The sequence below is a fragment of the Eulemur rufifrons genome, chromosome 7, assembly GCF_041146395.1.
Source record: "Eulemur rufifrons isolate Redbay chromosome 7, OSU_ERuf_1, whole genome shotgun sequence".
In the NCBI taxonomy this organism is placed as follows: domain Eukaryota; kingdom Metazoa; phylum Chordata; class Mammalia; order Primates; family Lemuridae; genus Eulemur; species Eulemur rufifrons.
Window position 1 is genome coordinate 177,587,188 of NC_090989.1, and position 27,394 is coordinate 177,614,581.

Here is a 27,394-nt window from a genome sequence, read left to right on the forward strand (position 1 = left end):
TGAAACTGTGCCATACAGCCATCATCAAAGCACTGCTTTGCCGGAAGCCCCTCCACCCCAGCCTCTAAGGACCTACAGGAAACAACACAGCATAGCTAATCACCTGGTGAGTGTTTATTCTGGGGCCAAATTTACAGTATTCAGACACATGCAATATTTTCTTTGCTATGGCAACTCTATGATATATATAACATTTTCCATATTTTACCGAAGAAAGAAATGCTCAGAGATGATAAGAAGCTTGCCCATGGTTACGAAACTAGCAAATGGCAGAACTAGAATTCAAAAGCTGATTCCACCATTGTCCGTGGCTCTTAACCACCATATAATAAACTGACTGCCCTTCTAATTAACATAGTGTCAATTATCTTCTCCTAAACTTAGGTCTCACAGGTAAACTACCTAGAGCCAGGGACTACATATTAGCTCTTTACATATTCTGATCTATCTCATATTAAGTAGAACTAAGTGCACATCCAACAAGTGAACATCACCTGCTAATGGTTTCTCTTCCACCGTTACTCTAAGAGCTCATACAACATGAAGATTTTTCAACAAGCCACAACCAGAGATCACACTATATAATTTATCCCCCACCTAATTTTTTTTTTAAATCAATACCTAACCATTTTCTGGATATGGGCTACATTTATCTGGCTAGCGTATCCTCAAATCACCATGCCTGGAAACATGCATTTGCTAGCAAAAGTGTTCTATCAAAAGAACAAAAGACTGTCTTTTTTGATTAGATTGTCAGCATCAATTTTGTTCCACCCTACAGTTTCTCCAAATATTCAAAAACAGAAAATAAACATATTTAGCTCATTTTAAAAACAGACTTTCATTTATCTTTTGGGGGGTGGGGAGTGGCTATTAAACCAAACATTGTTAGGCTTTAAGTTCTCCTGAGAGCTTTCAAATGACCCGTTAGGAAAGCAGGAAGTGAGGAAAGATGGAAATGAAGAGAATCAAAATAGCCACTAAGGCAGCAGAGAGTGCCACCCTCAGAAGAAAAGGGGTGGGGCTCAGCCTCTATGCAGTTCCAATGACCATCAAAATAGACAAAGACGGGGTAAAAAGTCAGAGGTCTCCGTTGAGCAGTGTGGCACTCAGTGTGGAAGACTAACTCCATACCAGCTGCCCTCCACTGCGAGCCTCAAAGGAATCATTAATCCTCATTAGAAGAAATCATGCTGTGGCAGCTACCCACCCTGGAGTACTCGAAGTTCCCAGCCAAAGTGGCATAATTGCAAATCAGTGCTTGCAGCTGCTGTTCTGCCCTTAAGACTTCCTATTTGCAATTCCCATTGACAATTCCTGATTGTCAACATTCTCTCCTCCTGTTCACAGCACCCTAATCTACAGGCACTGTGCTTAGTTTTTGCTTCCAAAATGATGTCTGCCTACAACTTTGGTTTCCCCAGAGCTCTCTCATGTTACATGCACACCATAGTTTATAATCTAAGTCAGGCATCCCAAACACATCTTCCAAATTAAACGAAAATGTATCTAGCACTTTTTGTCTCTTAGCAACAGACGAAAAGACAAAAAAAAATTTTTACAAAATAGATAAGGGTCATTGCTCTCAAAACCCCCATACTTAGAGATAAGTGTCTAGATATCATGTGTAACCATGACTTCATATGAAATATATTTTATCTGTATTGTTGTCAAAGGCTTGTTTTTGTTTTGTTGTCCTTAGGAAATCACCAAAGATTTAATCTTTCGACCTAATCTTCACTCAAAAAATTTAACGGGGACAGCAGTCACTTCTGATTTATTCTTGATTTTAAAATGCTTTGTGGATTATTTAATTAAATCTTTTTATTAAGGGATGACTTTGGGGGATAGATTTAAAACTTCTGTGGAGTCAGAACTCCCACAAAAGTACACAGTGTCGACATAAAGTAAACTCTGATTAAAATGGGCAGAGAATGGGAGAGATGCTCTGCCAAAGAGAGGACCCAACACCCAGACTGCAGACTTTCAGCATGAGATAAATGCCTACGCATTTCCACACCTGGTGCCATATGCTATGAGCTTTTAGCAACCAGAAGGATGAGTAATTTTTAAAAGGAAATACACAAGCAGGAGTCAGCTTTGTGGTATTTAAAAGTCAAAAGAAACTTCTAACTCACCAAGTTTTTCAACTTCACTGTTTACCGGATTATGAAAAACAATATATAAAATATTCACCTTGGAGAATTATAACATTACAGAAACACGACTTTACATATTTGAAGTCCTCCATAATCCCATCACACAAAATAATTATAATAACTATAAAATGTTTATTAGCTCAGAGTGTTTCCTGTGCAAAGACTAATATACATAAATGCCTTAAAAATAAACAAATCGCATCATACCATATGTTCCATTCTTCATTTTCCCCATGGGGGATTTTCTGGTAAAACTGAAAAACCTGCTAGATAAATTCTAAAAGAGTGGTAACACTGCTTATGCTCTATTCTTCACCTAACTTTTATGTCTATCTGACTGGTAGGAAGTAATATATGTTACAAAGCTGCTCATTGAAAGGCTAGTTTTGATAGCAAAATGATAATAATAAAATAATAATAGTATTAATAATAAATATACAAGTCTATAGATCAGTACAATGAGCTCTGTGTAGTCACTAGAAAGAAATTAATACATAATATTTTTAAGGCAACTATGGAGTAAAGAGGGAATATTTTGTTTTAATTGGTCACATTGTTAATTCTGGAAAGTATATCTCCCTGAAATAGTTCAAGGTTTTCTCAATAACCCTACAGCAGCACCACATTCTTGCTAAAATACATAACAAGAAGAAAACAGACTTCAGAAATATTTTGCTAACTTCTATATTTAGCTTTGGTATGAAGTTCTTATATTTCACACAAAAATTTTAATTTGAAATAACAATGCTTCACATTCTGCTCAATAGCAAAAATCTTTCCCTTACATTATCTCCTTGATCCACCCAGACAACATGACAGGTAGTAAATACTGTTCCCATTTTAGAAGTGAAGAAATGGAGGCTTGACATTTAGCATACCAAGACCACAGAGTGAGTAGCTGGGTAGAGACTTAAACCTGGGTGTCCTGATGTAAGTCTCAGGGCTCTTTCTAACCCAACATGTCCCTTCTAATGCTAAGGAGACCACTGCATTTCAGAGAAACATAACATAATTCTGGTAGGGTCTTCTACTGCTGCAGTAGGCTATTAGGGTAAAGTGAGAGTGGTAAAAGTGGTTAGGGTGGATAGGTGGAGGGAAAAAAAGATGTTACGTAATATAAAGGTGTTCACTTCATTTTACATGGGAAAACCAAAAAGATATATTGCCTTATGCCAGGGATAAAAGAGAGTCATTACTTCCAAATGACATTCCAAAAACATCATTTAAGTAACTTCATCTAGAGATAGCAAATGCACAGCCAAACTGTCACCCCTCTCCTTGTTTGTGCCCACAGAAAGCATCACTAGAGGATCACTGAGCTCACCTCCACTCAACCCAGTCATAGCCTCAGAATCCTTTGAGGACACCAAAATCCAGGGCAATGTCAATGCAAACCAACAGAAATTGGTATATGGGACGAAACTCTCGTCTTTCCCTCTAGAAATGAATGATGCATCTCTGGACCTGTTTAGCAATAAGGTTCCTGTATACAGTTATCCCAGATATACATCATCCATTTTTGATTAATGTTAAAAATAAACACATGAGGCTGTACTAGTCTCATCCACAGTGACTGATCCCCATCGACCACATTCGTCAAAGGAATATGAAGACTTTGGTCAGGGGCAATTACTCACTTAAGAAGTAAAACCTATTAGCATTAATTTGAAATCTTATTGCCTTAGTTACCTAAATATTTTGTTTTGATGAGAGAGATTTGGTATAATTCAAGCTGTGTTAAGAAGATTCCTTGTTAGCTGCAAAAGTAAGCCATTCTTACTTCTATAATGAAAAGGAAAAATACAATTACAAAATCAATTGTTTTATAACATATTTTTTTAATCCAAAACCAAGCTAAAAATTAAATGGAAACGTTTTAACTAATGTTCACCAATAAGTTTTAATTCACTGATAACATCGAAGCCAAGATCAGAAATTTAATTCAAAGGAAGAAAGTACATGGATGGTTATTTCAAAAGGCACTCTTCTAGGAATTACAAATCTGTAAAGAGGAAGAATAAAAGCAACCATGTGGAATGAAATTGGAGGTATTATTGTAGGTAGGCAGAGTTTTCAAAATATATAGATGAATGGATGTAAAAATAGAGAGGGTATGTGTTGTTGTGGTGTGTGTATATGTGTGTTTATATTAATATGTAGATATTTACATTTTCTAGCTCTGTCCACTGAGGGTGCCTAGAAGCAATGAAACCTCGATCAGAATGAGCACCCTGGCACCCATATTTTGGTTTCTATACACCATTCTCCACTAAATGGAGCTAGAGATCCTTGGAAAAGTGCTGATTTTAGAACTGGGGAGAGGAAAATAGAAGATTAGCCTGGAACATCTTATTACACCAGGAAATAGGAAAGTGCTCAAAATAATGGGAACATATCAAAAGGACAGAGGTTGAAAGCCTGAAAGAGTTTCATATGGCCAAAACTGGACCAATGTGACCACTAAATTATAAAAATCCATGAGTCCATATTGATATAATAGATAAAAAGACAGATAAATAGGCAGATTAAATAGTGGGGAAAGGAACATTTCTTCTTACAGTGGGAAGTCAACTAATAAATGCAGAAGGAATGGTATTATAAAAATCACCATTTGTTAATCATCGCAATAATAATAGATTCAATTGAAAACCATCAATTGATGCTAAAACCAGTGTATGACAGTTTGAGGAACAGCAGGATATTCACACAGTCTCAAAGTATCTCCACACAAGATAATTATTAATTATAAAGAAGAAAATAGTAACTTTATGGTGGAGAAACAGATATGACTTTAACCAAGTGGTTCAAGTTAACATCACCAATAAAGGGGCAAATCGACCTTATGAGTCCTGACATCGCACACTGAGAAGGACACACTGTCACTTCTGTGGTATTCTTGCCCAAAATGTATGACCTGGATCTATCTACGGGGAAACATTAGACAAATGCAAATTGAGGGACATTATGCAAAATATCTGCTTTGTACTCTTTAAAAATATCAGTGGCATGGAAGACAGAAGCAGAGGGATTGTTGCAAAGTTAAGGAGACTAAAGAAATATGAAAACTGAATAAAACACATGATAGGGGAGTTTCTTTTGCTATAAAGGACATTATGGGGAGAGTTAGCAAAATCTGAAAAAATTCTATAGATTATAGTGCTACACCAATGTTAATTTCCTGATTTAGATGACTGTACCATAGTTACGTAAGAGTGTGTCTTATTCCTAAAAAGTACACACTGATGTATTTAGAGATAAAGAGTAGAGAGGAAAAAGATAAAGTAAGTGTCATAAACATTAACATTTGGGGAATCTGGGTGAACAGTGTACAGAAATTCATGTCCGTAAGCCTGAAATTACATCAAAGTAAAAATTTAAGAGAAAAAAAAGGGAGTATTCTATTCCTTTTTTAAAAAAAACGCTCCATCAGGTTAATTCACATGCCATTCTACAATTTTAGCTGCTTTCAGAACATCACCTTCCCACCTAACAAGTGGTGAAATCTCGCTTTGCTTTACCAAGTAGCCCAGCTCTGGGAGGGAAAGCATTGCTAATCCTTTCTAGTTGACCCTGTAACCACCCTTGTTAGCAGTGACAGACCAACTAAACCAAAAACAAACAAAAAAAGGGAATGATGGGTTTACACAAAAGCCTCTTAGCTTCCACAGCTTCTGTGACCATATCCTCTGGGATTCAAATCATAACACTTGCAAGATAAACGTGTATTTAAGAAGACTGTACAAAATAATGGTTATTCAGAACAGAGGGCTCAAGTCTCCCACTTTCACTGCACCCAGAGAATCAAGATTGCCATCTCCAAGCAGAGTAGCGCTTAACCCACACAATTGCTATGGAGATTCACTAACCACCAAAGGCGAGCCTACAACAACATAAAAGTGAGCTCAGTTCTCCAACCTATTTAGCTTGAAGACTGGCATGAAATACAGATGTCGATAGCCCCTACGAGTCTTTTAAAAAGAATTTCAGTGGAGCTGCATCACAGGGGCGTTGACCTCACATGCAAGCCATACCAAAAAAAGTAGATTGAGAGAGAAATAATATATTGGATAACACATGCCTCAAAGTGAATTTGCTGCTTTCTTAGTAGGTCTCAGTTTCCCTGTGCTTTTCTCAGCATGAGCATTTTGCCAAATGAAGTATTCACAGAACAAGCCAAACATTCCATATGGTGTGTCTGAGTTACTTGGGGACAGAGTGACTCCACTCCTGTCTCACTGAGGAGGACAGTGAGGTGATCCAATGCTGTGGGGAGCCAGCTGGTTGGACTTAACAGCGAGATGCTATGTTCTCCACGTGGCACCTCCCTAAGGGATTTTTGAGGAGAATATTGGCCTTATGTGATTTTTTTTCCTTTTGCTCTTTCCTAAATAACGTTCAATAGAATTGGGTAGAATATGATTGGTCTAGAGTGGACTCTAGAGTCCACAGACAAAGAGGCTATGTTTGTGAATGACGAAATCTGCTTAAGTTAGATAACCCATGCTTTGGGTACTGGGAAGATTCTTACAAAAGTCTCAAACCATCTGAAAGAACAAATGCATAGTTCTTTCGAGAAATCGGGTGGTATTAAGGTATGGGAATCTTGCATTCTCTTTAAATGATAGCTCAAAAAGCATGCTCAGAGGCAGAAAAACTAAAACCACTGGGTTATTTACGGTTTCAAATGAGTATGGAAAGATACTAGGGAGAAACTGAATTTAGTTTTCTATATAGGAACTGAGTATATGCCAACAAAAGTAGGGTCAAAAGTATAAAAAGGGCCTGGGAAAGCTCACAGGTAACAGGGATGCGCAGAAGACCCAAAAAATCAGAAGCAAACACTTCATAAATCAGAACTTGTGTCTCAGTACCAGACGCGAGGTCAGAAGGGTATGATGACAGTTTGTCCAACCAGACCCAAAGCAGACGGGGACACAAGATTCCAGGGGGCAGTGTGGGCCTTGCAACCATGTGGGCTGGGAGGGCATTTAATCTAAGGGGGTCCGGGACTTCCAGCCCCAGCTCCAGGATGGGCCAGCGCAGCCTTTCTCATCAGGCCTTGGGAGCACCCGGGCAGGCACCCCGGTTGGTGGCCATCACTTAGGCAGTCTAGCTGGAGAAAAGAAATGTTGACAACTCCGTCCCCAAGTAACTCAACTCCTGTCTAAAGGTTCTGGAGTAAGACAAGTCTCTGCCTCAGTCATTCTCCCGGGTGCTCCTGTCACCCTCCAGCAGGAGTTTTCACAATCTGTGGGAGTGTTTTTCTCTGTCATGATAGATGGTGTGTGTTCCGGTGACGGCAGAAGTCCTAAAACGCACAGAGTCCCCTGCAATGAAGAATGATTCTGCTTCTGCCACCGCTTTCGTGTATCCCACCAGACATTCACGGAAGTAAAACAACAAACTTCTTATGATTATCTGAGCAGAGAACCTCGCTTGGTTTTACATATAAACACAAAGGGGGTTTTGTAGTTTAAATATCCATGGATTATACACCCATGTCCACAGCAGCATTATTCACAACAGCCAAAAGGTGGAAGCAACTCAAGTGTCCATCAGTAGATGAACAGATAAATAAAATGTGGTATATACAGACAATGGAATATTATTCAGCCTTGAAAAGGAGAGAAATCATAACACATGCTACAACATGATGAACCCTGAGGACGTTAGGCTAAGTGAAATAAGCCAGTCACAAAAGGGCAAACACTATATCATTCCACATATGATACTTCATAGAGACAGAAAAAGAATGGTGATTTCCTGAAGCTAGAGGTGGGGAGAGGGAGTCAGTGTTTAATGAGTACAGAGTTTCTTTTGGGGAAGATGAAACGTTCTGAAGATGGATGGTGGTGTTGGTTATACATTATGAACACACTAATGCCACTGAGCTGTGGTTAAAATGGTAAATTTATTGTCACGTATATTTTACATGTACATTTTACCATGTACATACGTACACACACAGGCAACTGCTGTATCAATCAAAGGAAGACTGTAGTTTACTGTGCAAGAACTTATCCATGACCTGTTCATCACCATGGAAATTTGCATCACAGACAGAAATACCAACTCACCGTGCCGGGGTCACCAGCACCAGCCTCCCGTATCCAGCAGTATTTGTAGCTGGTGCACCACGGTGAGTCTACACGAGGGACAAGCATCGGATGGCACCACAGTGTCTTCTAACGTCACTGTGCTGGAGCACGCACGTACTGATACACACATTTTATTATAAAGTATCTTCCTTTTGTTTTCTATTACATTACAGTCTATGTATTTCTACAATTATATCTGTATGTGTGTATATATTTATATGTAATTTGTGAATTTCATTTTATGACAGTATTGGTGGCATTTCAAAGTATTTTATAAAAAACAGGGGTAGGAGGAGCAGGGCTGGCTCTGACGTGGCTGCGAACCATTGCTCTGGTCTCAGAGAACAGACACCAGTCGGAGCAGAGTAACTTCGCAGCAAAGACAAGACGCTCTGGATTTAGTAAAAGCGCCGTTTTGCAAGAATTAAGGTCTTTATGGTGAAGATCTAGTGGCAGTTTGCCCACTCCCCTGAAAAGGAAGACATCTGGTAAGAAACTAGAAAGCCGCTAGCTAACTCTTCTTAATGATGAAACACACACACACACACACACACACACACATACTCTTAAAATAATCACATTCATGCCTCCTGGTCTGGTAATAAACTCCGCCATAGATGAGGTGAAGCAGAGAACATACTTGCAGTCATGGGAATCACTGTATCATGTCAAAAGAGATTAGGATTTGACTGAGAAGGGCACAGTGTGTCAACTGCAATTATACATACATCGTTTCTCTATTGTGATCACCCTTATTTCCATCTCAACACTGGGACATGATTAATATTTTACACACTGTCCAAAAGAGGAATGTGACTTACCAGAAACCGTACTGAACATTTCAAATACAGATCATCCTTTGCCAAGAGAAAAATCCTGCCCAGCTGTAGATTTCTCATTTGCAAAACATAAAAGCAATGAAATTCCATCACTTGGAGAAACTGGCTGTTCCTCCAAACCCTTGGCAACAGGAGCTCTACTTATCTTTTTGAACAATAGTCTCAGAAAATATATTCACTATCAAAAAAGACAGTAAGTAACACATTTGAGCTCTTAAGAAAGCACTCTTGCTCAAGCAAATTCCTGGTAGGGAAAATCTGCTACCTTGGCCTGGGAAGTACAAGATTGACCCTAAAGCATGCACAAAAAGACCTCCAAGTTTAAGAACCTTTCAAAAAGTCAAAGGGGGTATAACAATATTAACAATGTCGTTAAAACAAAATCAGGCATCCCTTTAATATGAAAGTTAGCACACTGCTCCCACTCCTTCACAGGAGTGAGATTTACACCCTAAGTTGTTCAGTTTGTTTTCCCTGTGAGATTTAACTGTGTGTCTTCCTGAGGATTACAAATTATCCTGAAGCATACTGCATAGCTCCTTGCAGAATGCATCCAGAGGAGACTGGAAAAGAGAGACTTTGTTCTCAGTCTTGCCGATGCTCCTTTCCCCAGGAGAAGCCTGTGGCCACATTCCAGTGGGTGATGTGAACTTCACTTACAGCTTAGTTCATGGTCACAGCTCCTATTCAGTCCGAAATTTTGAAATGGGCCATGAAAATAGTCAGGAAGTATAGACACTACGCAAATGTGTTTGGAACAACTAACACCCACTGGTATTGGTGCTGTTTTTCTGGTTTCTTATTTAATGCACTATAGTACAGCTATGGCCCGGGGGTGAGTTTCTTGTGGGATCTGGCATGCCTTCTTGGATTCTCATATTTACTTTTTCCCTAATAGGAGATCCAATCAATTTAGCCCAAGTATGTACCCATTAAAAGAGCAATCAAAACGGTCAAAAACAGCAGCAGAAAAAAAAAGTCACTTATATCAAACTTTACAAGAAGAGCCCATACAAAGAAGCAACAAATAATTCTCTCCCTTTCAGCAACTCGGAGCACCCGAGAAACACCGTGCAACCCTATTCCAAAGTGTTGCATGGTGGGGCTGAGATCTACTTCCCCCAGCATAACTCTATCAACCTGCTATGTGAAAGTTTGAAATGATGAGTAAAGAAGTGAAAATGAAGGAGTGGGTAATGACATGAGTAAATCCTAACATCAAACTTTGCCTGCGTATCCCTGGACAATCAAATTACACAACTGACAACAGGCAAAGAGGACACACATAAGAGAACAAGGCATCTGTAGAAATAACTGCGTGCTGTGAGCTCTGAGGACATCAGAGTGACTCCGAAGCTGACACAGTTGTACCCTGGTAACCAATACGAATAGTCACCATTTTTACAACAGGACTCACTCATCTGGTTCTAACTAACATACAGCTCTCCAATGATTTTCACACAGAGCTGTAACTGATGCACATGAAACAGATGCAGGTCTGCACGAAAAGAGCCAAATCGTGAACACGCCACTCACAATCTGGCTTCTCTATATTTAACAAAAACTTCACACCACAGCAATGAGCACTCAATCTGGTCCCACACAACTGGAGAAGTGTGACCCCTGCCCAACCATCTAAACACGTTAGGCCTCCCTCCCAGACCAAACATCTTGCCTTGAGCCCGAGGAAGATGGGATGGCATTCAGCCTATTAAAAGACACTAGCCAGTGTTCACATACCTCAATAATCCTGTCATGAATTTGCAGGCCTCCTTCCTTGGCTGCGGGCCCACTGTCAACTATTTTGGATACAAAGATTCCTTCACTGGACGATCCATCTTGGTTGTCCTTTGGGTTAAAAAAACACATGCATGAATGCTAGGCATTAAGTTGGGCATGAAAATAAAGCTCACACTCTTAAAACAGTAATTGACTCTTGCTATGTCAGAAGTGGCAACGGGGTGAAAGCTATTTGTTTCTCCTAATTTCTGCTTGCAACTAAAATAAACACAGACACATGGTAAAATATTTGAAACCATACCAAGAGATATAAAATGATAAGTTTCTGCCATCTCCAACCCACTGTCCTTCTTCCCTAGCTAGCATCTATTTGAGTTTATGCATCCTTTTCAAAACGTTTTAATGCATTGCCTTCCTAAACATGTATCTGTTCCTTTTTTATGCACATAAATGGGATTATGCTATCCTGACTCTTACTTATGTCCTTGCCTCTCTCATTTGACTCTAAATATCACAGAGATCCTTTTCTACCAATCCAACATGTCTACCTTACTCCTTTTATTTTATTTATTTATTATTATTAGTTTTTTAGAGATGAGGTCTTGCCATGTTGCCCAGGCTGGTCTCAAACTCCAGCCCTCAAGGGATCCTCCTGCCTTGGCCTCCTGAGTAGCTGGGATTACAGGTATGAGCCACCACACCCAGCTACCTTACTTCTTTACATGACTTAGTAATATTCTAACACGTGAATAATTAATACTGTTTCTAGTCACTGCTATTAGAGACAATGTTGTGATAATACCCTCCTTCTTGTATTTTGAAATATCTTTGGGGGTTTTATATATTTAGGGCAAATCCCTAGCAATGGAACTGTTGGGTCAAAGTATATGTACATTTGATAGATAATGCCAAATGGTCCTACAGAGAGTTTATACTGATGGTTCATTAGACAGAGTGTATTCCCATATCCTCACCTGCACAGAGTTATTCTTAAGCTTGTAAGTATATAATAATCTGATCGTAAAAACAGGTATTTTGTTTTTGTTCTGACTAGCATCAGAAAAGTCCACCACCACTGCCCCAATACTAATAAATTCTGATCTCCAACCTTAAATCCATTTAGATCTTTGAATTACATGTCAGAACTAAAACTTTCCGGGTAAGACAACAGCTCACTGCTCAAACTCCTTCCTTTCCTTAAAATCAAAAGGCACCGATAAGCTCATAAAAAACCTTCACAGCTTGTTCATGAACTCCTTTTCAAACAGCGCTGTGATGAATTCTCTCCAAGTGTGTGGATTAAATTTCAAGTGATTAACAGATGGATTTATAGATTAAATGGCACAAGCATGTGTTGTTTCCAAACAAAATCATTTGAAAAGTAAACTCAGGATGTTCCACAAAAACTCCAAAATCTGCAGTCATGGTAAATTCCTTGCCATAATGCCATTAGAACATCTATTTTAATAATAATCACTCTGCATATAAATACATAAAAATTCCATTTGTTAAGAAATAACTATGACAATAAAACATGTTCCTCTTAAACAGAGAAGAAAAACCCTATATTTTAAAAAAGGAAAAGGGATGACTTTAAATGTGGTTCAATCTACCCCTTCAAATGCAATAGCAATAAGTAAGGCTGAAAAAATGCACATTCCTCAGCCCTTCTCTCCTTCCCTCTTCACACTCGCTCCAAACACACACACACACACACACACACACACAGAGTGAAATGTTATATAATTCATCAAAAGAAACCAAAATCACAGTCTAAAATGAGCATTAAGTGTTTTTCCCAACATTTATCCCCACATGACAAAGATGGGTCTCTAACTGCCATCTGGATTCCATCAACACTCTTCCAAGAGACGGGTCAGCGAGACTGTGGGTGCTGTGTTAGATCAGCTATCCTCAGAAGGCATCCCTGCCTAGCATCACAGTGCTCTCCGCAGGCCTCCCGCACGCTAACCCTTTACCATCCAAATACCACGTGCCTCCTTCCTCTCCCACAGCAGCCTCACTGATGCACTAGTCTGAAAGCACCTCTATAGCTCCCTAGACACACACCAAGTACAAAGCTGCACACCAGCTTCTGTCTACTGAGCACATACTAGGTACCAGGTGCACAGTGAGTGTTCCATGTGCATTGTTTAATCCTCACAATAACCGCAAGTGGAGAGTACTACTGTCATCCATTCCACAGATGAAAAACCTGAGACTGAGAGAAGTTAAGTAACTTACCCAAGGTCACACAGCTACAAAGTGGTATAGCCAGAGTGGTATAGCTCAGTTTCAAAAGGCCGACTCTCTTGCACATGCTGTGTGTGCAACCCTGTCTCCCACTGAGAAAACTCTCAAAATACACATGAATTCAGAAGTCCAGCATTTCAGGCTATGAAATATTCCACTAGATGAACTTGAAGAGTCTCCATGGACCACGGAAGATTTATGAACAAGCTTGAGTTCCCTAAGAGGTGATGTCAATATATCAAATGAAAAGAGATCTGTGTTTACTCTGATTTAACCACTTCGCATTTCTTGGCTGGAGAGGAAGAGGGAGATAGGAGAGGGGATTTTGGCTTTGGTTTGTTTTGCAAAATACCACACTGTACATAAATAATTATTCTTAAGGAGTGGAAGAAAGTTCAAGCAAAAATCAGAAAGGAATAGGCAAGGCCAAACACCAGAATTTAGGTTACATTAAGATGGGGGGGGTGGAGTGGGACCAGGATGTGAAAAACCCATAAAGCACAAAATCAAAGAAAACCAGATAGCTACGTTTTTCTCTTAAAGACACCTCTTTATTCTTTGGCTCCTCCCCTAACACGGTTTAAGTTAGAGCTATTTATCGAGGAACTAATATGACTTGGAATTTATTTTTGCTTTGCTAGCTTGAGCAAAACAGAAATGAACAGGATTCCTTCCATCCCAGGAGTCCCTGACAATGAAGTACACTTGTCAAACGCTTAGGTGAAAGGTTTGATACACCGGACAGGCTGCTGTTTCTATGAGAATATGAGAACGAATGAATGAATGATGTGATTTTTCTAAGAGCATTACATACTGCATCACGTAATGAAGACTCTTATGCAGAGGCTCCAGCTGGGCTATTTCACAACCCACCCAAGCATCTAACACAGGAATTCCTTGGGAAACACAGACATCATTTGCACTGTGTTCTTCCAGTAACTGACAACGTGTGTGCATTGTTGCTCAGCTTGGCTTTTTAGTGTGTACTCAGTGACTTGCCAAATTTTCCGGGCAACAGTGCAGAATATATTTAGGTTTCACTATGCTATTTCTGCTAATCAGGACAAGTTTTTAAAAACACTACGGCAAACACATGCATATGGAATTAAATTTTCCTCTGGGGGACATGCATGTAGTTCTTGCAAAAAGATCACATAACTGGGAGTACTAATGCGAGCAACAAAATCAGGTATGACTTGTACTTAAATCACCTTTTTAAAGGGAAAAGAAATAAGCTAAAGCATGCCCTTTGAGAAGCACAAGGAAGAACTGTATTCCAGGGGGACTGGAGTGTCACTTCACCCCTGGTGAGGTGCTGAAGCTAAACACGATCTTCACTGGCTTTGACAGAGTGGGATCCCCAGCAATCACCTGGGAACCACAGACAGGCCTCTCCATTTTGAGCATTTTTCAAACACTGGACTTTGGTACGGTTAGACCCGAGGCAAATAATAGGTCTTCCTTGTTTGGGCTCTTTTGGCTACGAAATCTTCCGAAACATCTGTGAAGTGAGTCTGTTTATTAAAGTTGTTTCTTAAAACTGGTAACAATGGGTTGGGGCAGGAGGAAGAATAATTACTGAGAATAAACCAAGTTCAGCCAACTCTGTTATCTGTGTTAAATGGCAAAATACGTTCCTGAGGGTAAGTTGGAGAACATGGGTTCAAGTTCTGGTCCCCTTGTTTTCTGGGGTCAATTGTCTCCTCACCTCTCCCAAAGCTGGAGAGAGGTGATCTCCAGCAGCAAGGACTAAATCTAACAGCACAGAATCGTGACATGCAGCCTGGGTGCTCAGTCAGCTGGTAAAAGGTAAAAATAAAAATATACCAATCTCATGGGGGGTCTATAGTTTCTTAAGAATTCCATCGAGATAATGGGAGAAACACAACTGCGTGAGCCCATCCCTGGGGGTCCACCAAGTGGGAAAGATCCCTGCTCTCACCCACCTTCATATACATGATTTAATCTCATCATTTAAAAGTTCTTTCTTATATGTGTGTTTTGTAAGACAGGTAATGTTCATCATTTTAACAACTACGTATCACTTATAACTAAGTTGTCATTTCTTATAATACACCATTTTCTTTGTTTGTTTGTTTGTTTTTGAAACCGTAGCTTTGGCCAAAAGCAAAGAGAATTTAATCATAAATCTCTCTGTCACTCGCTTCGATTGAAGCCATGTGTTGGCCATTCACTGCCCTTGGTAATTCAAATCCCAGCCCCCAGGACTTATTAGGTCCCTTGGGATGGGCCCCCCGTTTGCTTCCCCAGGCCTCTTCCTGACCACTTCCTTGACCATCCCCCAACTCTAGCCACACTCCACTCACTTGCAGTCCCCTAATTCACAACCCTGTCCCTGCTCCAGGGCTTGTAGGAGTTGCCAAGCCCCCTCCTTCCCAGCCCCAAGGTCCTACCACCTTCTAGCTCAGTGGTCTTCAAAGATGGATGTACGTAACACAATGCACTGGAATGATGGAAGAACACATAAGAAATTTTGTTCATAGTCTATTTTAGTCTCATTGTTTAAAGTGATCCCCTCTGCATGTAACTTTTATAAGGTATATAATAATGTATTAGCTCAATAGTGTGCACACATATAAATAAAATATGGTCCTCCAATCTAGCAAACTACTACTCATCCTTCAGAACTCAGTTCTAATAGCCCCTTCCCCGGAAGCCTCCTCCTCAAGGTGAGCAAGTCCAAGGCATCTCTAGCTGGGGCCAGGCTCAGAGTACACCGGTGAGAGCAGGGCCGTGCTCTCCCCATGCACCAGTCTCCCCATCTGGACGTGAGCTCCACGAAGGCAGGGCAAGCACCATCCGTATCTGGGTGGCTGGCACCTTCTCTTTCTTTAGGATCCAGCTTCCTGTTTCCTCCTGTCTTTCCTGACAAGCCTAGCTAATGATACCTGAGGCTTCTTGCCATCTACCATATACATCTCCCATTTCTTTCCTTCATTGTACTTCTCCCAATCTACGATTATTGCATTTACTTGTTTCTTGCCTGATGTCCCCACCAGAACATAAACTCAATGCTGACAGGGACCCAGTCTCCCTGCTCTCTACTGTATGTCCCAGGCCCTAGTAAACAGCCCATATTCAATACTTATTTGTTGCACAAGCAAATTTGATTTTCTCTTCCTTTCCTTTGACTATTTTCATTTCCAGCTAATAAACGAGGAAATGGTTAGCAAAAGAAAAGAGCAAGAGATGACACGCATTTAGATAATCCCCCTCGAAAGGGGGATCCTCAAACACATCCTTTGCTACTCCCCAGAGCCCTTTTTTCAGACCTTTTCCTCGCAGTTACATGGGCAGATTTGAATTCGGCCTCTTACTTCTAGAAGAGGGGCTGATGAGCATGGGGTGGCCAAGGAGCTGCAGGGGGAGGAGAAAGCACAGGGAGACCATGATCCACACGTGAGGGCCCCACCCCTGACCGACAGCTGATGAGACAGAACTCAGGATTAGGCTTCTGGTCTGGAGCCCACGTTCCAGCTCAGCCTAGGAGGGTGGCTGGTCACCCACTTCCAACTGCACACATCTCACGCAACTTCATCGGCCCAAGTGCTTCACAACCAGAAATGCACCCCAAATGCTCAACAGTTTGAACTAGCTGTTGTATTACTAGGACAATGTTATTTTAGGAAACCACAATGAAATAAAAATCTCTGAGTGTGAAGATGCTAGATAACCAATGAACTAATTACAGCAAGCAGAATGAAGTGAGCAAGGTTTCCTACTTCTCACCCGCTAAACCTTGACCTCCTTTCCAGCTACACCAGCAAAAGGAAAAGCACATTTTAGCAATTAACATACCACACTGGGCCGGCCACCAATAATATTGAATCCCAGGGAGCCAGAGTCCCGATGCAGGACAAGAGTCAGGCTTTTGGTTTCTTCACCCTGCAGAGAAACAAATGAGATCACATTTTTATTTATAAATAGCAAATGAATAGATGGTTGGGATTTCCTTTTCCATCTAAGTGGACTCAAGGAGTACTGAGCTAATCATTCCAAATCCTGTATCTCTTGGGAAGTTTAACCAAGGCAACTTTTGGAACCCAATCTGAAATTTTATCCTGTGTTTAGGAGGTTGCAAATATTTCTAGATACCATCTAACCCTGGAATGACCACATAAGAACGTCTGGTCTGGAGATGCCCAGACATGCCTAATGGACATTTTCTATGAATGACTCCTTGGTCCGCAAATGCATTTCTTTTGACCAGTTCATCGTATGCAAGCTGTCTAGACAGCTACTTTCTGTTTGTTTCTCAACCGTTTTCAACAGCAGCATTCATGTCATGTCACGAAAGGTTCAAATAGCAATTCTTTTGGAAGTGTGAGCGTATGCATGGCCCATCAATGGTCATCTCTGTTTGGGAGACTTGGGGGAAAATAGTGCATTAAAAGTGAGATGCAAACGCAGAGGGAAAACAAAAAAATCCCAAATCTTACTGAAAAGGGGAGGGGGCATTTTCACAAAGTAATTACTGTCCAAGCCATACAAGATGCAGAGCTGTTTAACAGAAAACACTCTGTTTAAGGATGGTCAATGTGAACCCCTTTAAATCAAACAAGCAGAAGTCACCCAGGCAGGTCACAGAGCACAATGTTCAACAGTCAAAAGGGATGGCAAAGCCAGGGCACCTCAACTAACACTCTCAAGTAACAGACAGATGGATAAAAATAGATTTAACCTTATGTGCAAACTGTCACTTACTATTCTTTGACATAACTATTGAACTCCCATGTTTGAAATGTTTCCAAGTACATGAATGATATGCAAAACATCACACCAGGTATACTCACTATAAACTGGCATTGCTTCACTTGTGTTTTCTGTTTAAATGTGGTATTATTTAAATGTGTTTTTTAAAATACGAAGTATTTCATAATAAGTTGTGTTAAGAACACTGGCAGCTTATCATGAAAGAGATTTTATTCTGATATTTACTGCTTCCTGATCAAACTTTCGTCTTCCACCTTTTGTGGGGAGATAAATGGCAAACATTTGAAGGGCATGAATGCAAATATCTGACTCCCCCACACTGGCAAAGCAAACCACTGTTTCTACCTTCAGTGCCCCCGGGTTTTCTAGAGCATTGCTTCATTTACTGCGATAGTTAATGTGTGGCTCTGGTTCCATATTTCATCAGGAGAACTGTGCCCACCGGAGCCAAGAAGAAATAATTGGGCTTTACTGTGTAGGATTATCTCCATGTTCACAGTTTTTAGTAACCACATTTCCAAAAATGTAACGTAAGCCTAAACATCAATTACAAAAACCCTGTGAAAACAAAGATGACAATTTATCATTAGAACAAGTAATTCAGTTTCCAATGAAAGAATTGGGTTTCCTAAAAGAAGAATACAACATTTATTTCCTAAGGGTCACTAACTCAATAAATAAAATATATAAATTTACTGTAAAAGAGAAAGTAGTCTCTCTCAAGATACTGTACCCAGGAGACTAAAAAACAGCAGAGCCTCTCTAATGACAGACTATTTTATCGGTTTTTAAAAATTTTTCCAAGAAACAGCACCAGCATCCAAAGCATCTATCAATGCTATCAATTTTTATATGATTAATTTGAGTTGCAAAAAGTTAGCACGCAATTTATCTTCACCGTGCTAACACTGAAAATTCAGAATCAACCTAATAGTTTTAAGATGTAAACACGATGATTCTCAAACTGAACCAGTTTATATCTTTCTGCTTTGGACACTGAAAATCTTAGTAAATCCGTTTCTTGCTTTGGTATCTTAGAGGGGTGAAAGAGTTAGAAATACATGGGAATTAGGGCAAGTTATCGTACATATCTTACATGCCTGGCTTTCATAACTAATCAAATGACAGAAACTGCACAGTTACACGGTAATCCAAGGCAGATGGCTTTAGTTTGACAATCGCAAATGATGCACAAAGAAAACTGCACAATCACATGAATAAAAAGATTAGTTTTAAATCTACTGTGTGATAACCATTTATTCAAAGAAAGAAAGAAAATAATCTTATTACACTGCATTAACAATAACAATAGCTACCATTTTTTTGGCTGCTTACTAGGTGCCAGAAACTACATTGAGCATTTAAGTGCTTTATTTCATTTACTAATCCAACCAGTCTTATAAATCGGCACAAATACCATCCTCACAATACAGGTGGGAAGACCAAAGGAGAATGATTAAGAAGGTTGTCCCATGGCAAAGAGCCAGTAAAAAGTTGAGCTGGGATTCAAGCTTATCTTCTCCAATGCTCGTCCTTACTTACCCTTCTATACTCCTCCTCCCTTTTAGTGTAGAATATAGAAAATAATTCCATGTAGACTAGCAAATCTTAGGTCTTGTCCAAGATGGTTCAATTGGTGAAGTTCCAGAAAGGAACTCATTAAAGGAGGGCTTACCCAGGAAACCAGTGTCAGAACCAAATTCCCAACTGTTTACCGAACTATTCATCTCCAAAAGAACTGATCCAAGATGCCCAAAGACATCTAAGTCCAGCCCTGGCCTCAGAGATCTCTCTCAAGGGACAAGTAAGACAATGCCTGAAACACAACATTCCTCAGCCAAATAGCTTTCAAAGAATGTTTTCGAACAACCAAGTTGACCTATGCTTCCTCGCCAGATGCAATGGCTGGGGAGAAAGGAGGGTGGTTCTTATTTTCTGCAAGTCTCCTGGCCCAGTCTGCTGTCCAGGAGGGTTAGACATCGGCTTTGGGTTGCAGTGCCTATTTTAGGACTGATTTCCAGTCATAAACCAACATGTGGAAGATTCAACACAGGCTGTTGAGAGGGATAAAATAAAATTTCACTCTGGGCTGAATTACTTTCATTTCTCCAACTAATTACCAAAGGTCATTTTCTACTCTCTGATACCCCAAGCTTGATTCTGGTTTTTCTTTTCCACTCCCCTCCCCTTCCCCCAAAAACTTTAACTACTTTATTATTGTAATTCCTAATTTTTTAAGATAAATATCAATAGACATTTCACCATCAGTCTTCATGTAACACATTTTTCACGTTAACATCAATCTATGCTTAACCATTTAACCTGATCCTGGGCTCAAAATGCTTTAGGACAGAGGGTGTTTAAATGATTCTCATTCAATTATATCCCACCAATTGGAGAGAGGTATGAATGGGATAAGGACAAAGGCTCTCATCAGTGCAGCTTTCTTGAATGTTCACACTGGGTTAAACAGTAGCATCTTTCATTTACAGGAAAATTTAACCAATATTGGTCTGCAACTAACGCTTTGCAGTTTTCTCAATGGCCTGATGTAGTAAAACAAAGAAGAGACATGGCTTTACTTCATATAAACTCATTAGCCAAAACATCTGCCTTCCAAAGCAGGCACTGTATCCATGCTCTAAATCTGGAGAAACTGAGGCTCAGAAAAAATCATACACTTGCTTAAGATCACACAGTGGTGAAGTGGGAGGGTCAGGACTGGAATCCAGGTCCACATGACCCCAATGCCCATGCTCTTTGTGCTGTGGGGGTAAATGTATGCACCCTATCCTAAATCCCTCTGCCTCTAAAGACTGAGCGTGGCATGCAGGATCAGACAGCTAATTCATTTTATAATTAAAGTTTTAAGTAAGTCTTCTTTGGACTATGCAAAAATAATTGCAAAAATTAAGAGTGTCTCTCATACCCCAAAAGTATCATAAGAATGTTATGCCCCTGACAGGTACAGTGTAATGTATAAGGTCTTGGGCTTCAGAGTCAGAATCTAAGATCAGTTTCCTCATCCATATCATGGGGATAATAATAGTTTCTTCTATGGGTTACTAGGATGCATGACTGAGATAGATAATACCCACAAAGTGTCTCAGTACAGTGCCTGGCCAATAATAAATGCTCAGAATACAAGTCACAGTACTGAAAGGGTCACCTGTACAGCTCAATGTTGAGGCCATGATACTCTTTCACCACATAAATTATTCTTTTACAAAATCCAGGCAATGGAGAATGCCCACTCCTAGTTTAACTTAGTCAATCTAAAGCTAGTTTAGGAGAGCAGGGGTCTGAAGTTAAGTAAATAAAGATCATGATATATTCCTTACTACATCTCTCTTTTTCCACTACTGGAAAAAGAGTGGCACATTCTAGAGACCACTGGAGTAAGGACCAAGTGGACAGCTTTTATTCTGGAGGCCAAGGGAAGGAGACACAAGGAGCAAGTCAAGGGAGCAGCTCAGCCTAGACTTTCAGTGGAGCTCGGGTAAGACAGGCAGATGGCACAGACCAAGCGGGCTGTGGACCATGGGAAGGGAAATCAGATGCATGACATGGCCAGGCCTATAGGAGACACGCTGGCTCTCAACAGGACAGGAGAAACAGCAAATCCAAGGAACTGTGGACTTGATAGGAACCGTGGAGGCAGAAGAGAGCTGGGGAACTAGGGGGCATGGAGCACTTGGGGACTGCTAGACACTACAGACTGCTCCAAGTTCTACCCCATCAGTGGGGCTTCATGGTGAGGGAAGAAAAGGTGAAGAGTAGAGGAAAAACGACAACAAATGGAAGTGAGGTGGCACCTCCTTGTCAGCTTTTCATAGAGCTGCCCCCTGTTTCTAAAACTCTTCCCAGATGGCAAGTGTCTCTTCCCTTCAGTGGCCAGACTCGGGAGACCAGCACTCGGGAGACTGGGAAGCTCTCACCAACGGCCTGGGGAGGGAAGTCGAGCAGAACAACTCCCATCATATTCTGGAGTCCAGTGACATCACTGCTGCTTTGGGCTGGGCAGGGAACTGCAACAGATCTTCAGCCACCCAGCTCCTACCCAGAACCCAATCCAAGCGGGTAGCTGAGCCCCGAATGTAATGGAGGATCTTCTCGGGAGAAGCTTAGGTCATTAGGATTGAGAATGTGCACAGGTATATTAATCTTGGAAAACAGTTAATATATCCCTGAGTGTCAAGATCTAAACAACATGAACCATCCAAAGCACCAAAGCCAGTAAGTCACACGCAGAAATGGAAGCTCACTTTTCAAAAACACAGTTGATTTTGCTTAAAATAAGCTTTTGATATCATATTTGAACATATAATTACCGGATCAATGTTAAAATTACCACAATCATCATCTGCTCAGGTTTCAACTCGAGGTAAGAATTTTAAGTCTAACTGGGTACAAATTGGGGTGGGGAGGGGAGTCACAGTGAAAAATCAGAAATCGAATGTACTTTGAATGTCAAAAAGACATATTTTGCCCCCCCGTCTTTTTTTTTTTTAAAAAGCATCCAAGAATGTGAACCATCTTCTATGGGCAAAGTCCCTTTTCTTTTCGAGTATTACTCTGTCATCATTCTCCTCCAAACATTCTGGCCTCAGAAGCTTAGAAGCGATCCATCTCCTAGTCAGTGTGGTGGTTGGTTTCCAGGGTCCATCCACGCCACTGTCAACGTGGACTCTTTTTAAATTTCTGCCCAAGGACCAGTGTTCCCCAATTATTGCTGCTGTGGGATGCACAGCCCAGAACTGACTAGACTGGAAAGCTGCCCAGCAGGTTTTGAGAAATGTAACTGACAGACCGCTAGTGTGTGTGTCTGGGGTGGCACAACTTCTTAGCCTCCATGAAGCTCACAGAGACTCACACAGCTGGGAAACAGCTCTGACTAGTGACTAGCGACAGGAAAGTGCTGCATATTTGGCTGTCTCCAGGAAAAAACGCACAAGGGTAGGGGTTGGGGAGACCAGGAGGCAGAGTTGGCTGCCAGAAACTCTACTGAAGAAGTGGGGATGTCGTCACTCCCCACACTCGGCTGCTTTTGTCCTCTTTGTAGTTCAAACTTTGTGATTATTTTAATGGTGAAGCAGTCTGGACCAACCCCTCCCTGTAATTCAAACCCCAGTTCTTAAGAAGGGATTCCTGGAGGAAGAACAGAAGAGAGGAAACTGTTAAAAAGCCTAAGAGTGAAGATAGGCATGGGGATGATGCTTGAAATTAAGGTGAAATTGGATGAGACAGTCAACAGAAGTATTAGTAGGATGTATCTGCCCCACAAACAGTTGTAGAGAGGATGAAAAGAGACAAAGCGCTTGGGGAAAGAAAAGGCTTCAGGTTGGTAATGAATGTGTAAATTTACAAAACTCAAATCACCCTGTCTTAGAAGATAGAAAGGAACAAAAAGAGCATTTCCAGAGTCCTAATATCTTAGAAAAGTATATCTATATCCATAAGCCAAGCAAGATATTTTTGAAAATTATGTAAGGAGAAGTAAAGATTTTTCAGCACTTCCCTAGTTCAAAAATAAAATAGTTTGCTACTATATTTAAATAACCCAAGAAATCCCTAAATGGCCAATTTTCTATTTCTATGAGCTTAATCTTAAATTTGTATCTCTAATTTTTGTCCTTGACTCATCTGCTTTTCTGGTGAACAACCACAAGCAATGCTTCACCAAAAACCAAAAAGGACAGCAACAAACCTTATTTAAGGTGTTACAGCATCTTAACATTTCTACCTGATACACTAAATGGTATGCTATGGTCTGAAAGTTTGTGTTCCCTTCCCCCCAAAAATTCATATGTTGAAATCTTAACCCCCAAGGTGATCGTATTAGCAGGTGAGACCTTTGGGATGCGATTAAGGGCCTTATAAAAGAGGCCGAGAGAGCCCCCTGGCCCTTTCCCCACGTGAGGACACAGAAGGCAGCCAGCCATCTATGTACTAGAAAGTGGGTCCTCACTGAATCTGCCAGCACCTTGATCTTGGGCTTTCCAGCCTCCAAAACCATGAGAAACAAATTTCTGTTGCTCATAAGGTACTCACTTTCTTGTCTTTTTGTTATAGCAGCCCAAATGGACTCAGACAGGCTGGTTTGAGCCTGAATCATTTTCTTCCCCAAATTAGAAAGAAAGCAAAGGCTACTCAGCTATGAAACCAAAACTTCTTGCTCAGAGGAAGGTAGCAAGTGCCTGGCCAACCTCTCCTCAACTTTGTTAATCCGGGTGGGACAAATACAAATGCACATACTAGCTAACCCTGTAAGCACCACACCATTGACAAGCCTTAACCTTCTCCTATGATATCTCAGCCCAGAGTTGCTACCCAGAGGCAGTGACACTGATGTGACTGTCCCTATTCCACCACTGAAAACACAGGGTAGAGATCCAGAGAACAGGTCACTCAAGGGCAACACTGGGTCACAATGAAACTGAATCTTTGCGTAAATATCTCTTCCTTTCTTCTCTATAACAACCACTTCAAATTTCTCATGGTTCTTCAGCAATTTATTGGAAAAACTGTTAAAACCCTACAGGTGTCAGGCACTTAACAGATGCTCAATAAATACCTGATAAGATGTACATGCCCTTTACGTACCATCATCCCATTTTACAGATGAGGCAGTTAAGGCTTAGAGGAGGTTTAAGGAGCCTCCCCGAGTCCCTCAACAACAGGGCAAAGGGAACACATGAACCCCAATATCGCCCATTCCAGGGTGTGGATACTAACTCATTCAACACACTGGTTCCATTCAGGACACCCAGGAGCCTGCCCATTGACCCAAGGCCTGCATCCAACACGGACCACAACCTGATCCAAATGCAGCAAAGACATGGGGCACCTGCAAACAGCTTTTAGCAAAATTCTAGGGGTGACCTCTCTGTCCAAGACTCATCTCTGCACACACAATGCTGACTGCCAGGGACAGGGCCCAAACTCTCCCCCTTCCTGGGGCTGGGGCTGCTGCAGGGCCTGCTCACACAAAGGTTACCCAGGTCTCTGCCCTCTAAGTGCCCTGTCAATATATGGATGGGATGGGTGAGAAAGAAGGCCACTCAGGTCCACCTGTTAGTTATTTTCTTTATAAGAGTAATCATTATATTACACCATTTCCCCTTTTTATTGGAACCAGCTTATTAGGATACCATTAGTCAGGGGGGAACAGAGGCTAAACCATGGCTAAAAAGCTTGGGTGAGCAAAGAGTAGTAAGATATGTGTTGTGTCGTCAAAGGCACAAGCAGGTGTCTGATTGGTCCCTTTTACCTCTGTATCCAATGGTGCCTACCACGGGGCCAGGCACTCAGGCTAGAAGAATGTGAGGAACCACAAGAATATATTTGGAAGGATTTCACTTAGATCCTACTGTTAACCACTCTTAAAATTACTAGGGTAAAAATTAAAGAGAGAGCCACTATTCGATCTAGGACACCCCTTCTTTATTTCCTTTTTATTTATTTTGCCTAAATCTCTTTCGTAGACAGGATCTGTTTTGTTTTATATGCCATGTGTGCTACACTGGACCTATGCAAATGGGAATATGGCACAGGAGGAACACATTTCCTGGGCCAGAAGCCAACAGGCAAACTGAAACGAGCCCAAGGAGGACGGAGGACACTGGGCAAGTTATTTAACCTCCTGAGCTTCTGTTTTTTCATCTGTAATATGGAGGAAAAGGGTTGCGGGTAGGAGTACCTACCTCACAGGGTCTGAGGATGAAATAAAACAATGCATCTACACCTCCAGTCCACGCAATGCTTGGCATATATGAAAATAGTCCCTGGGGAGCCTGTATGAGACTTCAGAGGGGTGCACTGCCTCAAGAAAAAAAAATGCCTTTCTTATTTTGGTAGCAGCTTGAAGTCAGGTAGCTCTGTGTTAAAATCTCAGCTCTACACTTAGAATCTAACTTCTGGCCTTAATCTATCTGTTTTATAATGTTTTACAATCTGTTCCTTCCACCAAAGGAAAAGAGGTCTACCTAATAAAGAAGATGGAGCAGCTAACGTGCATACAGACATACAGCACCCTAAGTGGATGGCGCCCAGTGGGACTCAGTGAGTATCATCTCCTTTCCTTTTAAGCTCTCTGGTCTACAGTCCAATGCATAATTGCCTTATAAATAGATTCTTACTCATCAAATATTTTTACAGGGAGGCAAGCACCATTTCTGAACACAGGAAGAACCACTTACAGCTAAATCTCAACAGAATAGCCAGTTCAAATTGCCCAGTTATGCTCATTTAATCTAGTATAGCTGGGTAACGTATTTGTAAACCGAATCCTAATTTTCTTTATAAATCACCGAAATGAAATAGAAGTGACAGCCCACAGTTCTTTTAGCTGAAGTAGGCTGTTTTGTTAGAGATGCTGTGGAATGGCTCTTTGCTGAAGCGTTTCAGAAACAAAATATACCAAACAGTGAACACGCTAATAGATACATTCCAAAGTGTTTAGACATCTGGAACACCTTTTGATACAAGCGTCTATTAGATTCACTTATCTCCAGTTCTGAAATGGACAAAATCGTTTCTGGGATCTGGGGCTTTATACAACTTGATCTGGGTGGATCTAGCAGAACAAAAATAACACCTCCCCAAAATCTGGAAACAATTTTGTTAACTGGGGCATCACAGAAAAACTGATTCTTTTTTTAACACAAGCCCACTCTTGGTTAACAACCTGGAAAGTTTTGATGGCTGACAAGACAGCCCTTCCGATCTTGAATTCACTCACCGAACAAACACATATTGAAAACTTACAGCGCACGTGGCAGGGGATTTAGTGCCGGCGACACAGCCCTGAACAAGACAGACTCTTCCAATTATGCAGTTACAGCTGTGATAAATGCCATGAAGGAGGGGCACCGAAGTGAGAGTTTCAGGCACCAGATGTGGTCTGCGAGGTCAGAGAGGCCTGGCTTCCTGGAGGTAGGGATGCTTGGACTGAGACGGGAAGAAGAGAAAGAAAGGTCACCCGGTGATGAGCAAACCCTAAGTGCTGACAGAAAGGTCAGGAACAGGAGGGGAGAGGTGGAAAACTTGCAGGTTACTCAGTGAGTACTTGGAAAGATTGTTCCAGGTGGAGAAAGGAGCGAGTGCAAAGGCCCAGAGGCAGGAAGGAGCTCGTGGCATGTACAGGAAACACTCAGAGACCAGTGAAGCTGGGAGAAGAGAACAAAGGGGATAAGAAGGTGGAGGCCAGCAGAATCCAGAGGACGCCAGACCTTGCAGCCACCCAAGAGAAAAGAGAAGAAATAGAAGGGTTAAGAAGGGAGAGACATAACAGATTTACATTTCTAAGAGATCATTCCCAGTGCTAGGTAAAGAGCAAACTGAACAGGAGCAAGATGTGTAGAGGAAGTTGTAATCCAGGCAGGAAATTCTGGTGTCTGAGACAGAGGTCAATTTTGCCCCCCAGGGGACATTTGGCAATGTCTGGAGATATCTGTGATTGGGGAGTGCCACCAGCATCTAGCAGGGAGAAGCCAGGGATGTTGCTAAACATCCTCCAGTGCACAGGCAGCACCGCCCCCCGCCACACCCACACACCACTAACACACAGACA

At 41.1% G+C, this 27,394-nt stretch overlaps 1 protein-coding gene and 1 non-coding gene across 2 annotated transcripts in view; both read right to left on the reverse strand.

Annotated features, from left to right (window-relative positions):
• The window catches only part of PDZRN3 (PDZ domain containing ring finger 3), a 226,477-nt gene that overhangs the window by 194,452 nt on the left and 4,631 nt on the right, over positions 1–27,394 (reverse strand). Inside the window, exons 2-3 of the mRNA XM_069473820.1 lie at positions 16,909–16,995; positions 10,837–10,944 (exon numbers count right to left, since the gene is read on the reverse strand). Of these exons, the coding sequence (XP_069329921.1) occupies positions 10,837–10,944; positions 16,909–16,995 (195 nt within the window). The remainder of the gene's footprint in view (positions 1–10,836; positions 10,945–16,908; positions 16,996–27,394) is intronic.
• Positions 2,395–2,456, reverse strand: LOC138388933 (U7 small nuclear RNA). The gene has a single exon (XR_011234388.1). It is a non-coding gene; the product is annotated as a U7 small nuclear RNA (small nuclear RNA).